Raw genomic sequence first — 16,162 nt, 5'->3', positions numbered from 1 at the left:
GAACACAAACAAAGATTTTTAACTCAAACCGTTGCAGTCTGTCAGCCATATAATGGCAGTCAATAGGACCCAAATCTTTGAGAGTAAAAAAAAAAAACATACACAGACAAAACCAAATTAAAACCTGCGGCTTGTGACGATACATTGAGGTGTTAAGACACAAAATGATTGGTCTGTGCAAGAAACTGAACAGGATGTATATCATTATTTACCTCTGATCCACCGCAAAAGTCAACACCCAGCAAGTGACGCAATAGTAGATGCACACGCGGAAGTGATCTGTTGCATATACGTCACTTATTGTTTACATAGTGCATAGTGGCTACTCAAAATGGTAGTTACTTGTGCTTATCCTGATTCTGGGAACCGATTAAAAACTAAAAGATTACATTTCCTTGTGCGAACTCATCCAGGAGTGTTAACTTTTCACTTTTCCCTACATTGCCAGAGCACATTGACACATCACGCACCAGCCGTTGTGAACGCGCTTAATACAGTTGAATGTTGTGGTGGATCAGAGGTAAATAATGATACAAATACTGATCAGTTTCTTGCACATACCAAAGATTTGGTGCCCATTGACTGCCATTATATGACTAACAGACTGCAACAGTTTGAGTTAAAAATCTTCGTTTGTGTTCTACTGTGGAAACAAAGTCACCTATATCTTGATTTCCCTGAGAGTAAGCAGATAAAGCTCCAATTTTCATTTTTGGGTGAATGATCCCTTTGACAGGATTAATAAAACAATATACCCGACATAAGAAAATTACGTTGTTTAGAGGTTATAAATTTCGATTACTTTACGATTAATTGTCCAACCCTAACTACAACACTCATGTCCTAGAACTTTAATACTTCATTCGAAACCAAAGTTACAGAATGCCGCAATTCTAGAAGAGCACTAACAGAGGTATGTGCTACATTTGCTCAGTCAGCTGACTGAACATGATCTTTAGTCTCATACTGGCTTTGTCTTTCTGGCTACTGATCTCACACCATCATTAAAGACTTTAGTAGGTCACCTCAGTCAGCACTCTGGTTGGGCACAAACTGGCATTGTGTGTGTGTGTGTGTGTGTGTGTGTGTGTGTGTGTGTGTGTGTGTACCTGGTATTCATCACGTTGTGGGGACCAAATAGGATAGGAATACCAGTAGATTTTGACCTTGTGGGGACATTTCTCAGGTCCCCATGAGGAAACAGGCTTATAAATCATGCACAATGAGTTTTTTTGATGAAGTAAAAGTGTGCACAATCTCCTGTGAGGGCTAGGTTTAGGTGTAGGGTAGGTGTAGGGCAATAGAAAGTACGGTTTGTACAGTATAAAAACCATTACGCCTATGGAATGTCCCCATAAAACATGTAAACCCAACGTGTGTGTGTGTGTGCACCTGGTATTCATCACGTTGTGGGGACCAAATGTCCCCACAAGGATAGGAATACCAGTAGATTTTGACCTTGTGGGGACATTTCTCAGGTCCCCATGAGGAAACAGGCTTATAAATCATGCACAATGAGTTTTTTTGAGGAAGTAAAAGTGTGCACAATCTCCTGTGAGGGCTAGGTTTAGGTGTAGGGTAGGGTTAGGGCGATAGAAAATACGGTTTGTACAGTATAAAAACCATTACGCCTATGGAATGTCCCCATAAAACATGTAAACCAGTGTGTGTGTGTGCGTGTGTGCGTGTGTGCGTGTGTGCATGTGTGCGTGTGTGCGTGTGTGCGTGTGTGTGTGTGTGTGTGTGTGTGTGTTTGAATGTCTGGAGCAGCAGTAGGTACAGACAGTCTGCTGATCGTTATATGAAAAACACCCATTATGTTCCACGCCGTTTGAAACCAAAAATGTTTTTGTTTTAGACAATGCCGGCATTCTTGCCATGTTTCGAAAACACTTCAGAACCCTGTGCCAGAAAAGCAGAAATAGGAATCTACTTCCAGCTTCCCAGAATTTTATTTCTCATTCTTTAGAAATAAATATTTATAATATATAAATATATCAGTGTTCAATCTGTCAGTGACATAGATTAGGAAGTATCTATTTACTGATGTTTACATAGTGAGATCCTGGTTAAAAGGCAGTGCCACATTCTTCAGGGCTGTTTTGATCCTCATTGGCCTTGACGACACTAGACAATGTATGCTTTATGTTTACATTAAACTACTAAACGACATCTCACTGAACTATTTCCGACTTAGTGGTTTTTTTTTTTTGCATAGTCACTGTATTTGTGTTGGACATTTAAGTTGCATTCTACAAAAGAAAAGCATGGATTTTTATGTTGTGTTAAATCTCTTTTTCCCAGACGGAGTGAGCCTGGATCTCGACCTCATTCCTGGCATTCTACGAAGCTGGGCGAGGGCCCTCAGGACTCAGACAGCATGATGCAAGTCACCCAGGGTGGTGTGGGAGCCCCCTGGCACCAGAGCTATCACTCCAGGTCAGTGTAACTCGAACACAAACACACCTGCAGTCTGATGCCTCTGTTTAAGAGCAAACACAGTAACAGTCTGTCTTTCTTCATCCATTGTGTCTCTGTATTTCACAAGGATAGCATGTCAGATTTGATCTTGACCGAGAATACAATGGTGAAGATGACATTTTTTACAGTTCCCAGCTATGCAACTGAAGGATCAGCCAAGTCAGCTTAGCAATAATCCACTAACAATGAAGACATTTATTCAGAGAGAGAACATTTTGTGTCCTTAGTTTGGGTTGCAGCACCTGATTTGACTTCATGAGGTATTTTCTCTAAGTTCTCGATACATTAATACGTTCATAAACCAATGAATTTAAAGAGAGAGTTCACCCAAAAATAAAAATTCTGATTTTTATTACTCACCCTCATGTCATTCCAAATCTGAAAGACCTTTGTTCATCTTCGGAACACAAATTAAGATATTTTTGATTAAATTATAAAAAAAATGATAAATTGATCAGTGGTTCAATCATAGTATTATGAAGCTACGAGAATACTTTTTGTGCGCAAAGAAAACAAAAGTAACGACTTTATTTAACAATTTCTTCTTTCTTTTATTTGAACCCTTTCCAACAATGACTGTATGATTTTGAGATCCATCTTTTCATACTGAGGACAATAGCGGGACTCGTATGCAACTATTACAAAAGGTTTAAACGCTCACTGATGCTTCAGAAGGAAACACAATGCATTAAGAGACGGGGTGAAAACTTTTGAACAGAATGATGATTTGTACATTTTCCTTAGTTTGCCTAAATATTGTATTATTTTTTTTTTCATTTGAACCTTCTGTAATAGTTGCATATGAGTCCCTCAGTTGTCCTCAGTGTGAAAAGATGGATCTTATAATCATACAGTTATTGTTGGAAAGGGTTCAAATACGCAAAAAATGCTAAAAAACTGATAAATTTGTGGGACCTGAAGGATTTTCCTGAAGAACATTGGGCAGTTTAACCTTTTAGGAGAAACAAGGGACTCATGAACTCTTTTATTTAAAATATCTTATTCAGGTCAGTACTAAATAAAAAATAACATTTTGAATTCAGCTGTACTTAATATATTTATATCTGTATCTTAATTTGTGTTCCGAAGATGAACAAAGGTCTTACAGGTTTGAAACAACATGAGGGTGAGAAATTAATGACACAATTTTCATGTTTGGGTGAACTAGCCCTTTTAAAAGTCCATTAACATGATTGTTAGTAGATCTGAATGTTGATTATCTTGGTCAGAAGTGGCTCTATTGTTTTTTAGTTGATGGTTTCCTGTTGTGTATGATCATGGACATAATTTATCTAGTTGCTGCATACTTCCCCCAAACATTCAAAAACCTTGTGCGCTTGTTATCTCGGCCATTATCACTGTATTTAGACCAGAACGTTCAAGGGCCATCAATGATGACACTGGAAGAAAAACATTTAGAGTGTTTGAAGAGGACCAGAAAGCAAAGCACTGACGCACGGCCTAATGAAAAAAAAACATTCTTTGGGATGACACTCCCTCAACAACCCTCCGAAGGTTCCCATGGCGATGGTCACCGTGGGCTACACCAATAGCGTTCCAATTTCTGAGATGCGGCGGTCATTGTTTGATGGACTGACTTGTGATTGGCTGATCTAGTTCTTAGAGTGGTAACTGCAGAGCTGTTGACAATGGGTCAGTGACATCATGTTAATTATGCCAGCAGAAATACCATGCCAGCTTTCAGAGTCCGGCTATCATATACCCATAAAAGGGCAGTCGCCTCAGCAGACCCAGTGCATCGCTGTCCCACACACATGCAAAAATATATTGCCATGATTCCACAGCCAATTCCCAGAGTCAGTGAGTTTGGTGTAGATTTGTCACCTTATCATTAGGCCAGGGAAGAGCGAAAAAGAAAGTATCAGGAAAGGAAATCTCACTACAACTGTATAGATTTTATACTGTAATCGACACCAGATATGTTGTAAACAGTCCAGACATTGCGATGGTTATTCTTATATCTAACCTTTAGTCTTTCTGGTGAATAACTGAGTCACGGGATAGCAATCTCAAATTGTGACTATGAGATCATTTTTATTACACAAGAAGCAGTAAATCAATGTATTTTATGTGTGTCTAAGTTTGTAACAGCTACTAATTTAGATCAGACTGACAACCACAATAGTATCTGCTGGCATATTACCCCAGTAAAACAATATTATTGCTCTTCAGCTTATTCTTATCTTTTTGTTCCCCACCCAAGTTAAATAACCAAATTTCATTATTATTTAACATATTCTTTAGTTGATAACTATCAAATTTATGTGTCTCTTGTTTTTTTCCTGTAGTGCCTCCACCACAGACCTATCAGGATTTGAGACAGGGTTTCTCAGGAAGAGCCCAGATCAGTACAGTTCCCGGGGAAGCATGGAGAGCCTAGACCACACTCACCCAGCCTATAGCTCCTGCTATCAACTATCATCCTCCAAATCCTCCAGCAGCATTGATCACCTGCACAGCAAGCGGGATTCGGCATACAGTTCCTTTTCGACCAGCTCCAGTATCCCGGAGTATCTTGCGGCGGCACCGTCGTTTAACAAGGAGAGGTCATATTCCATGGAGAACGTTCCACAGAGAGAAGGGATGCAGCAGGCTGATATACGTTACATACGCACTGTGTACGACCCCCAACAGGGTGTGTCTGAAGAGCATGAGATAAGCTCTGCAGCACTTATGAGATCTGGTGACAGCAGAGCACAGTCTAGAAGCGGGAATGTCTCGGGCCAGATCTGTCATCGTGGCAGTAGTAGTAGTGGAAGCAGTGGGAGTAGTGGAAGCACCTCCAGCTCACAACGCCACAGTGTTGGGCCAGTCTGGGATCCAGCGCACAACCGGCACTCATATGAGAACCTAAAGGGGGCACCAGCACCTCCATTACGCAGTGACAGCTATGCAGCATTTCGCAATCATGAGCGTCCCAACTCTTGGTCGAGTCTTGAACATGCTCGATCACAGCGGGCGCTTCACAAAGGTTCTTGGCATCACTCAAGTGGTTCTGTGGCATCAGGAAAGTCCTCGTTTGGAGCTGAAGGACAGTTGCACACGGTGATAGAAAAAAGCCCTGAAAGTAGCCCCACCACCAAACCCAAACAGGGTTTTCCTCAGGCTGCACAACCCGGCCGCCTCATGTTACCCACTGGCATCTACCCTGTTCCACCTCCCGAGCCTCATTTTGCACAAATCCCAACTAGCAACCCTAGCTCTGGAAGTGTCTATCCGGCACTGGCCAAGGAGAGCAAGCACAACAATCACTGTGACCACTTAGGTGGTTCGGTGAAAGAGGACAGGGTCACCGTTGAAAATGGATACCAAAGCAATGCTCCTAGCTCAAACCTTGTCCAAACCCATGTTTCGGCACAGCCAAAGCTCTCCGGTAGAGTGCAAGATGACACTCAAGTCAAACCTGGTTTTTATCGGCCTCATTTGCAACCACAAATGCAAAAGTCACAAACACCATATGTACCCCAGGAGAGGAGGGACCCTTACACCCCAGTGCAACCAAGAGGAGAAAGACCAAGGTTCTCCCTTGGTATGGAAGATTACGATAACTACAGGCCACCTCAAGATGAAGAGCAAAGTAAATGCAACGAGCCAAGTATTCATCCAGATCCAGTTTACACTGGGAAACCTTCACAGATACAAGTTGCTCAAACATACAGAGGAAACTTTATTCAGACTCAAGGAAGTGACCACACTGTCAAACCTTCAAGGCACTACAGTGACTCTAGTGCTCTCCAGCCAAAAGAGCAAGACCTGGATCATCCCCTGACCAGGTTGGAGAATGCACTTGCCGAGGTTCAACGATGCGCCAGTCCCGAGAGTACAACAAGCCAATCTAGTTTCCAAAGTGAGCGTAGCATGTCCGTGCTGGAGAAAGTAAGTCATTTTGAAAGACAGCAGATCAAACCTCGCAGCCTTTCCCACCATGGTTCTATGACTCGTCCGAACCTAACGCCAAGACCTTCCAGTGCCAAGAGCTCCTTCTCTGGTGTAGAGGATGTGCGCAATATGTTGGAGAGAAGCAACAGCTCGGTCACCCATGGGAGAACTCGAAGTACCTCTAGCATGGCAAGTTATGATGGACACATGGATATGCATCAGGACTTCCTACCAAGACGTGGGAGTAGTGATCATGTCCAACATCGGCAACAACAGGAGCCTGTTGTTACCCACAAGATCTGTCTTCAAAGAAGTAAGAGCACCTTTCAGCTTGGTGAGGGGAATAGTAAAGATATACACAGGAGAGGTGACCTTCATGACATCTTGGGCACCATTCAAGACACACCTTTTAACCGAACATATAGAGACAGCCTTAAAGATGCCCAGTCTAAGGTTCTAAGGTCAACTTCTTTCAGAAGACGTGACCTCACTGTCAACCCTCCACTGGTGCCAGCTAAACACATGTCTCTAGAGCGAAAAGGACCCAGTACAAGTCCCAAACCAGCTTCAACATCCCCCCACACTCCAAAGGAACGTCATGTAGTTCCTGTCGAAGCACCAAACAGGGTCAGTCCTCCTGACCTCCCCAGCATCCCAGCTGTTGGACCCCCAGTTTTGCGGATCTGCGGACGCAGACGATTCACAATGGAGCAAAAGAAACGGTCGTATTCTGAGCCTGAAAACATGCATGAAGTTGGAGTATTGACTCAGGAAACCAATCAGGCTGACAGGAAGGTTCAACAGCAGCTTTTGGCAAGCGAGACAAGTGTTGCCGACAGACGCAGGATGTTTGAGCAGGTGGCGAATCGTAACACTGACCCCAGATTGTTCTCCTCCAGGCCAGAATTGAAGCAAATGCAACAAGATGCACTTGTTGAGTATATGGAGCGCAAAACTGGTAGAAAAGTAGACGGACGTCCAAACCGCCCACATAGCGCTTACCTACAGTCCTCTTCTGCTGATTCGCGAAGCCTCATCTCCACCCCAAGTTTGAGCTCTTTGCAAGAGCCAGCATATGATGGCCTCACCGGTGGTATACGTAAAGTCTCCACCCTTCCAGCAGGAATGCAAAGCTCCTTTTACCTCCCCAGGGCAAGCCAAAACCACACACGGCCTGAGGTTTTTGGCCAGCAGTCACAAGGCACAAATCCTGAATCTCACAGACAGCATTTAGAAGCCACTTTTGAGAGAGCCACCTCTGCCAGAAGCTCAGGGAGGTCAGCTTCAGCTGAGGATTTGCTGGAGCGTAGTGAAGAACGTCCCGTATCTCAGCACTTCCGCTCCAGGTCGTCTCCAGTGGAGAACTTTAGACAGGTAACAATCATTTATTAGGTTGCAAACCAGCTGGGTGAACTTGACTGTGTCATTGGTTGAATCATCGGAATCAACGTGCCTTCATACCGCACAAAGTTAAACAATAATGTTTATGGCAAAGTAAATTTGCCTGTTTTAACCCTCTTATTGAGTAGTTAAAACCTGATTACTCATTCAGAGTTTCCCTAGCTAGAAAGCTAATGAAAAAACCCTCGGAAAAGATAATCAGTGCGTCTCAGAATAAGCGACAATCACATTTTTTCTTTGAAACACAAATGAGGATATTTTGAAGAATGTTGTCCATACAATAAGAGTCCATGGGGTCCAACTGGATCTTGTTTTTGGTGCCATTGACTCAGTGAGACATTCTTTAAAATATCTGTTCCACAGAAGAAAAAGTCTTTGAAAGTTTTTGAAATCATGGCATTTTTGGCTGAACAGTCAAGCTGTTCATAATGACCATTTAATAAGTTTTTAGCCAATTATGGTACTTGGTGGTCTGTCCGTTATAGGACAAAGGAGCAGTCCCTTTCCTAAAGATGGGCAGATACCCACTTCTGGTGCTCCACAGGAAAAGACCAGTGCTCCTCAATTCCTGTTTGGTGCCACAAAGCCTGGGCATTAGTCAGAGATCTGACAGATGTGCAACAGATAACTGCACTCCTTCTGTGCCAGAGGGGAGGAGTTGGAGATAGTGGACAACCCGTCATGGTTTTGGTTTTGAAATATTTGGAAGGGTTAAAAAGGTCGTTTATCTAAGAGAATAATTATCCTGTATGTAAACGATAATGCTTCTGGTATGATGATGACGGTGTACAGTAAACGCACAACTATCCCAGACTATACCAGCAATCCATAATTGGAAATGGTTTAAGCAGAAGATAAAACACCAGCATGATGACTTTGCTACTTGCTAATGTTGTGGCTTTACATAAACTTAAAACATTCTGGCCATAAAAAAAACCATTCAGGTCACAGTCTCTGCATCTGTTCATGCTAATTGACTACGACATAGTTCAGCTATGAGGATGCTGTCATGCTGTGTCTTTTTTATTAACAGATCTTAGTTTATCAGTAGTCATGGCATGCGCTTGAGTTTAAAATTAACACTAAAGTACCAACATTCTCTAAACTTGAGGCAACCATGAAGTAATGATTAACTTTCCGTTCCTGGTATATGAAACTTTACTATTTTTATGCCACCTCTACCAGAAAGTGCTACAATATGTCACCTGCTCAAAAATATTATGTTCTCTTTTTGTTTAGGACTTCTTAGCCCGAGACCTTCAGCTGTTGAGAGTTTCCTCCAAGGAATCCTTTGAAAACAGGTTTGTGTATACAATAAAAAAAACATTTACCTCCCTATCCTTGGGATATTCCACTATCCTACAAATAAAGTCCTATATATAACATGTAGATATTAATTTGCACAGAATTTGCATACTATAGGCTTCAAATTAAAACACATTAGCATACGCAACATTTTTTTAAGAAGAAGAAGAAGAAGAATTGTGCAGATCAGTCCTTTAAAGAGCAAGAATTTCTTTGCAAGTATTTGAAACAGAGTTTTATGAAAATATTTACCCATAAAAGGTCTTAAATTAAGGACCAACCCTTAATTGGTCAGTGGCAGTGACAGAGTCCCACTGCAGCTATTTTTGAGTGTTTTGAGCCATGCACGAATTCCCACCAGACATTGAAGGAATAATCATTTGCATTTGTATCTTTAAAAATGACAGGTATTGGAAACCTGGAAACTTTCTCATTTCATATGCATGTTTTAATAGGGTGTTGGCGAACCAGGGACACAAACAGCCGTCATGTTCAGCACGTACGGAGAGGAGTTACCAGTTAAACCAAGGTCCTGTCCAGCAAAACGCACCTGTTTTGAGGCGCGAGCGCCAGAGATATTCAGACCGGCCTAGAGCGCAGAGTGCTTCCGGTCTGGCTGCGTCTGTGGGACTTCCTTGCCCTTTCACCTCTCCAGGCACTGTTGCCAGCCTCGACTGGCATAATGGAGACAGACTGTGTCAGCCCAACCTGGATTATATTGCATTTCCCGAAACTGGCCCGCAAAGTCAGAAGAGTCCGTCCGGAGCACCGGATATGGTGCGGCAAAACTCCAGCGACACCAGCACTTCTGAAGACACCCTTAAGGACTTCCCGTGTCCTGTGGCCACTCCATCACCTCCACTCCCAGAGGTCACAGGGTCACAATTTAATTCAAGGCCGCAAAACCTTTCCAAGAGCCCGGTTTCTCCAACAAAGCCACTTCTCTCTCTTCGGATCTCAGAGTCGAACCTTCAGGATGTTCAGAGTATAGCTGTGTCGCAAGATGATGATGAAGTGTTTTTAGCACCTCCGCCTCCACCTCCACCTCCACCACCGCCGCCGCCCATTAGAGAGACAGAGATTATGGAGGACTTCCCACCTCCTCCGCCTCTCACACCCCCAATCGAGGACAACATAGAAGTGTCTTTACAGCATCCGGGGCCATTTTGGTCCATCAGGTAGAGACACTTTTTTTTGGTCTTGAGATTTGAGATTAAAGCTGAGGTTTAAGGAATTGACCAAGATTATTTTTATGGGCCAATCATATCCCTCGTGATTTTTCAGTGTAGGTTAGGGTTTGGCTTATGATTTGTTTGATAGGAATGTTGTTCAAAGAACAACAAATGAACATGACAATCACATTCATCATGCTAAAATAGTACAGTAAAGTCAGATTTAAAGGAATGTTCTGGGTTCAATACAAGAAAACCACAAAAGAATTTTGGTTCATACCTTGTTTTTTTTGTTTTTGTTTTTTAAGAGCAAAAGGAAACCCATACAAAAAAGTATTATATTTCTTATTTTTGTCCATTTTTTAATATATTATCAATTAAATTTCTTTTTTTTTTTTTTTTACTTTATTTTAAAAAACATTTTGCATTTATCTAGAAAGTATTTTAACATTGGGAATGTATTTTCCTGACTCTTAAAGTACATTGTATTTTTTTTATTTACTTTTTATGTTTATTTTATTTTTTAAAAAAGAAAAAATATATAATTTTGCATTTACCCAGAAAGTATTTTAACATTTGAAATGTATTTTCCTGACTCGGATGTACATTATTTTATTATTTTATTTTGATCATTTATTTTTTTTGTATTTTTTTAAAGGGAAAAAAAAAACATCTTGCATTTACCCAGAAAGTATTTTAACTGAAAAAGTGTTTTCCTGACTCTTGAAGTACATGTATTTATATTTATTTTTTGTATTATTTGTAAAAAAAATAATGTTGCATTTACCTATGAAGTATTTTAACATTGGAAATTATTATTAATATTAAATTATTTTTACAAAAAAGAAACACTTTGCATTTACCTAGAAATTGCATTTACCCTTTCCTGACTTTTGAATTACATTATTATTTTATAAAAAAAATATATATATGTTTTTGAAATAAAATAATATATATATATATATATATATATATATATAATTTTTTTTTTTTTATAAATTAATAATGTAATTCATATATATATATATATATATATATATATATATATATATATATATATATATATATATATTCCAATTTGTGGAGTACTTAAAAACAGGCATTTTAAGCTTATAATTGTATAATTTATTATTTGAACTGTAAAGCTGTTTAAATCATTTTTGCTTTAAACTTATTTTTTTTCCCTCTAACATCACTTAAACATACATATTGTGTATGCCTTATGACTATACTATTGAAACACTTATTAATTTAATGTTTACAAATTGGCTCCATTCACTTTCATTGTAAAAACTTACTTTAAACAGACTTTTGCTTGTGTTTTATGTTTTTCCAAATAATAGGGAGGAATTAGTGTAAATTAATTTTTTTTCATGCCATCAACTGTATTGAACCCCAAATATCCTTCAGTCTCATTACCGTAACATGATTTTATCTCATTTCACATTGCAGCAACTGTGAGAGTCTAACTGACACAACAGTCCATCCAGAGCCTGAGCGACCATCAAACGACCGCACGACCCCATCAGTGAGTCCTGACAACACCAGCACTGCCTCTAAACCCCAGTCCCCCATCAGCGCTCCTCTAGAGCAGGACGACTCTGAGATCCTGGGACCCGACTACCATCTGCTGTCCAGACGAGAGCGGACGCAGGCCGAGCTGCTCGTGAAAACTTTAGCTCGAGAGCTGGTGAACCACGACAAATCGCTCACCTCGCTCCTGGACACCTGGGCAGGTAAAACCACCCTCGATCTGATAGAGGACATCTTCCCTTCACACAGGACGATCAGCGGCAGCGACGGCCATTTGAGTGACAGGTGAGCATTGACCTGATGGTGAAGTTAAAGTATATAGCATTACCCAATAATCAAGTGAATCGTATGCTCACAGGGTCCATCTTTTTGTTTAAAGCTGATTGTATTGGTGCTCGCAGGTCACGGCCTAATTTACTCATCGATAACTCATCAATAGATCATGCTGTAAAGATAATGGCACACTTCTGTATGTTCTTGCGTGTTTCCTGTATTTAGTGCACAATTCACTCAGGTTCCTTAGAAAGGTCTGTGGCAGTACTATGGTACAGAGATGGTTTTAGATGATAATATTATGGTTCTTTGATGTATACCATTAACTCAATGAATACTGTACTCATTTAGCATGAAAGAAAGAAGGATGCAGTGTTTTTACTCTTAGCTCAAACAGAAACTCAGTGATTTAAAGCATATATATATATGTGACCCTTGACCACAAAACCAGTCTTAAGTCGCTGGGGTATATTTGTAGCAATAGCCAAAAATACATTGTATGGGTCAAAATTATAGATTTTTCTTTTCATGTTTCATGAAGATTTTTGGAAAATTCCTACTGTAAATATATATCAAAATGTAATTTTATATATATTATTTTAATTTTTATATATATATATATGTGACCCTGGACCACAAAACCAGTCTTAAGTCGCTGGGGTATATTTGTAGCAATAGCCAAAAATACATTACATGGGTCAAAATTTTAGATTTTTCTTTTATGCCAAAAATCATTAGGAAATTAAGTAAAGATCATGTTCCATGAAGATTTTTTGTAAAATTCCTACTGTAAATATATCAAAATGTAATTTTTGATTAGTAATATGCATTGTTAAGAACCTAATTTGGACAACTTTAAAGGTGATTTTCTCAGTGTTTTGATTTTTTTGCACCCTCAGATTCCTGATTTTCACATACATCAATAGAAAGCTTATTTATTGAGCTTTATACATATGATGTATAAATCTCAGTTTTGTAAAATTTAACCTTATGACTGGTTTTGTGGTCCAGGGTCACACACACACATATATATATATATATATATATATATATATATATATATATATATATATATAATTTTATTTTTATTTTTTTTGTCGAAGCACATATATATATATATATATTTTTTTTTTTTTTTTTTTTTTTTTTAAGGTCAAGTATTTCATCTATTTCTAATTTATATATCATATGAATGTTTTAGTAATAAATATTTAAATAAAAAAATTGTTCAAAATATTTATAAATAAAAAAACATTCATATAATATATAAAATAGAAATATTAGATGAAATACTTCTACTTCTATGAAATACTATTATTTTTTTAAGTTCAAGTATTTAATCTAATATTTCAATTATATATTTTATGTGAATTTTTTTTAATTTATAATTTGTTTGTTTTTAAAAAAAATTATATATATATTTCTTTTTTTTTTTTTTGCAAATGTGATTTATTCTGAAGCAATATTCTCATCATTTTTTACCTTTATAGAGGGCATTTCCCACTAACTTTGTTAATACTTGATCTTTTATTTCAAATTCTTACATTTGATCTATAAATTCTATTACAATAATATGAATATTGGTATCTATACGTTCTCAAATTAAATTATATATATATGTATATAGGAAGCCTGCCACCATAAAGCTGGTAATAAGATATCCATGTGCTCAAATAAGACATAAATACACTGATCTGAGGTGCCATATTTTGCCATAACTTGAAAGTGTTTGAAGAAAACATGAAATATATGTACTGAAAACAGGATTTACAGCTTATGTCCAACACAAACACAACAGCAGCATGTTTGAAACGATATCAAACACACGGAAGCTCATAGATAAAACAGAGAAATATTCTCTCACCTTATAATTCCAGAAAACCTTTAATAGTTTTAGTATTTTTCGCGGTAAGTCCGGCTCTCCAGGTGTCAAATTTTTATTCTCTATAATAATCGGCGACTCGCTAACGAGTGCAGAACGACACTGACATCTAGCGGACAATCATCAAATAAACACATTTCACTTGTAGAAACTAGACACAGTTTGGCAGAAAGCCTCATAAACTGTTGTCACAACAGCATTTTTTTTTCTTAAATAAACCTAATTAACCAAACATTGAAATGCAATAAAATTACACATAATACGTTGAAAAACTAATACTTTTTATACATGCACTAGGGTATTAGTTTTTTACATATAGCCCATGCATTTGGCAGATGCTTTTATCCAAATTTACATTGCATTGCATTACATTTAATGCACATATTTTTTATGCACTCCCTGTGGACCGAACCCTTTTTTAAACACCAGAGTAAATTGATTTCAAAGCATTTACCTATCAGTAATTGCAGTGTGTGATTGTTCTGTTGTGCCGTGGAGCAAAACGTGTAATTACGTGTGCTCTGTTTGACGCAGGGAATGTGGATTTTAGCCATTCTCTGTCTCTGTATCGGACAAATAGGGCATCCACGAGTAAAACTCTTTGTTTGCTGTGTTTGACCTCCATTAGGGCTCACGATGGTCCAGATACTCCCTCTCAGACTGGTCCAAGAAAAATGGAAACCGACCTGGACGACGAAGAAGCTTACTTGACTCAAAAGAAGGTCAGATACACTTTAGAAATTAAATATATAAAATAAAAAGGAATGATTATTTCTAAATGTATGTAACTAAGACATATCAAAAATATAAATATTTATAATTGTTATACATAGATTTTATATTATTTATGTAAATATGTTTTAATGTCTACAAAATAAATTGGAAGTATAAGTAACTAAGACTTATCACAAATATTTTATATATACATTTTATATGTTTTAGCATCTAATAATAACTAAAAATGTATATTTACATTTCTTAAGATTTCCTATTTATTTTTAGACATTAAAACATATTTACATTAATAATTAAAAATCTATGTATGTAAAATATAACATATGTATTATTGGTTACATAGATTTTATATTATGTAAATATGTTTTAATATCTAAAAATAAATAGGAAATATAAGTAACTAAGACTTATTAAAGTAGATTTATATTTCTAATTTATAAATATTTTTATACATAACATTTTATGTGTATTCTAATAATAACAAAAAAAACTAAAACCTGTCGAAAATATATTTAAATTTATTTTTAGACATTAAAACATATTTACATTAATAATATAAAATCTTTGAATAAAAAAACATAATATATTTATTATTGGTTATATTTTTATACATATAATTTATATTATATAAATATGTTTTAATACCTAAAAATAAATAGGAAATATAAGTAACTAAGACTTACCACTAATATATTTATATTTCTAATTTATAAATATTTTTATACACTCATTTTATAAGTTTTAGCATCTAATAATAACTAAAAAAAAACTAAATCCTGTCAAAAATATATTTACTTTTCTAAAATTGTCCTATTTATTTTTAGACATTAAAACATATTTACATAAATAATAAAAAAATATATGTATAAAAAAAATAACAAATATTTATTATTGGTTATGTTTTTATATACGTGAATTTTATATTATTAAAATATGTTTTAATATCTAAAAATAAATACAAAATATTTTGTAAATATACAAAAATCTATTTACATTTGTAATGCATAAATGTATTTTATGTATTTATGTAAATGTTTTATAAGTAACTAAAAGTATCAAAAATATTTATATTGTAATTTATAAATATTTGTTTTTATACATGCATGTAAAAAAAATAACTAGGAAATATAAATAAAACATCAAAAATATATTTATAATTATTTTTAATTTGTATAGATACATTTTATATATTTATGTAAATATATTTTAACATCTAAAAATTAACCATTAAATATAAGTAACTAAGACTTATCACAAATTATAATTTATACATATTTTTATACACACATTTTATATGTTTTAGCATCTAATAATAACTAAAAAAAAACTAAATCCTGTCTAAAATATATTTACATTTCTAAATATTTCCTATTTATTTTTAGACATTAAAACATATTTACATAAATAATATAAAATCTATGCTTAAAAAAATATAACAAATATTTATTATTGGTTATGTTTTATACATAGATTTTATATT

General features: G+C 36.6%; 1 protein-coding gene across 2 annotated transcripts in view; it reads left to right on the top strand.

Moving 5' to 3' along the window:
• The window catches only part of shroom3 (shroom family member 3), an 81,386-nt gene that overhangs the window by 56,515 nt on the left and 8,709 nt on the right, over positions 1–16,162 (top strand). For both annotated transcript variants that reach the window (XM_073824512.1, XM_073824513.1), the window contains 6 exons: positions 2,305–2,439; positions 4,791–7,755; positions 9,022–9,083; positions 9,543–10,265; positions 11,712–12,077; positions 14,576–14,669. In XM_073824512.1, the coding sequence (XP_073680613.1) occupies positions 2,305–2,439; positions 4,791–7,755; positions 9,022–9,083; positions 9,543–10,265; positions 11,712–12,077; positions 14,576–14,669 (4,345 nt within the window). The remainder of the gene's footprint in view (positions 1–2,304; positions 2,440–4,790; positions 7,756–9,021; positions 9,084–9,542; positions 10,266–11,711; positions 12,078–14,575; positions 14,670–16,162) is intronic.

The sequence above is a fragment of the Garra rufa genome, chromosome 19 (assembly GCF_049309525.1).
Source record: "Garra rufa chromosome 19, GarRuf1.0, whole genome shotgun sequence".
Classification (NCBI taxonomy): Eukaryota; Metazoa; Chordata; class Actinopteri; order Cypriniformes; family Cyprinidae; genus Garra; species Garra rufa.
Note: the sequence above shows the minus strand (reverse complement) of the source record. Positions and strands in the feature narration are given on the sequence as shown.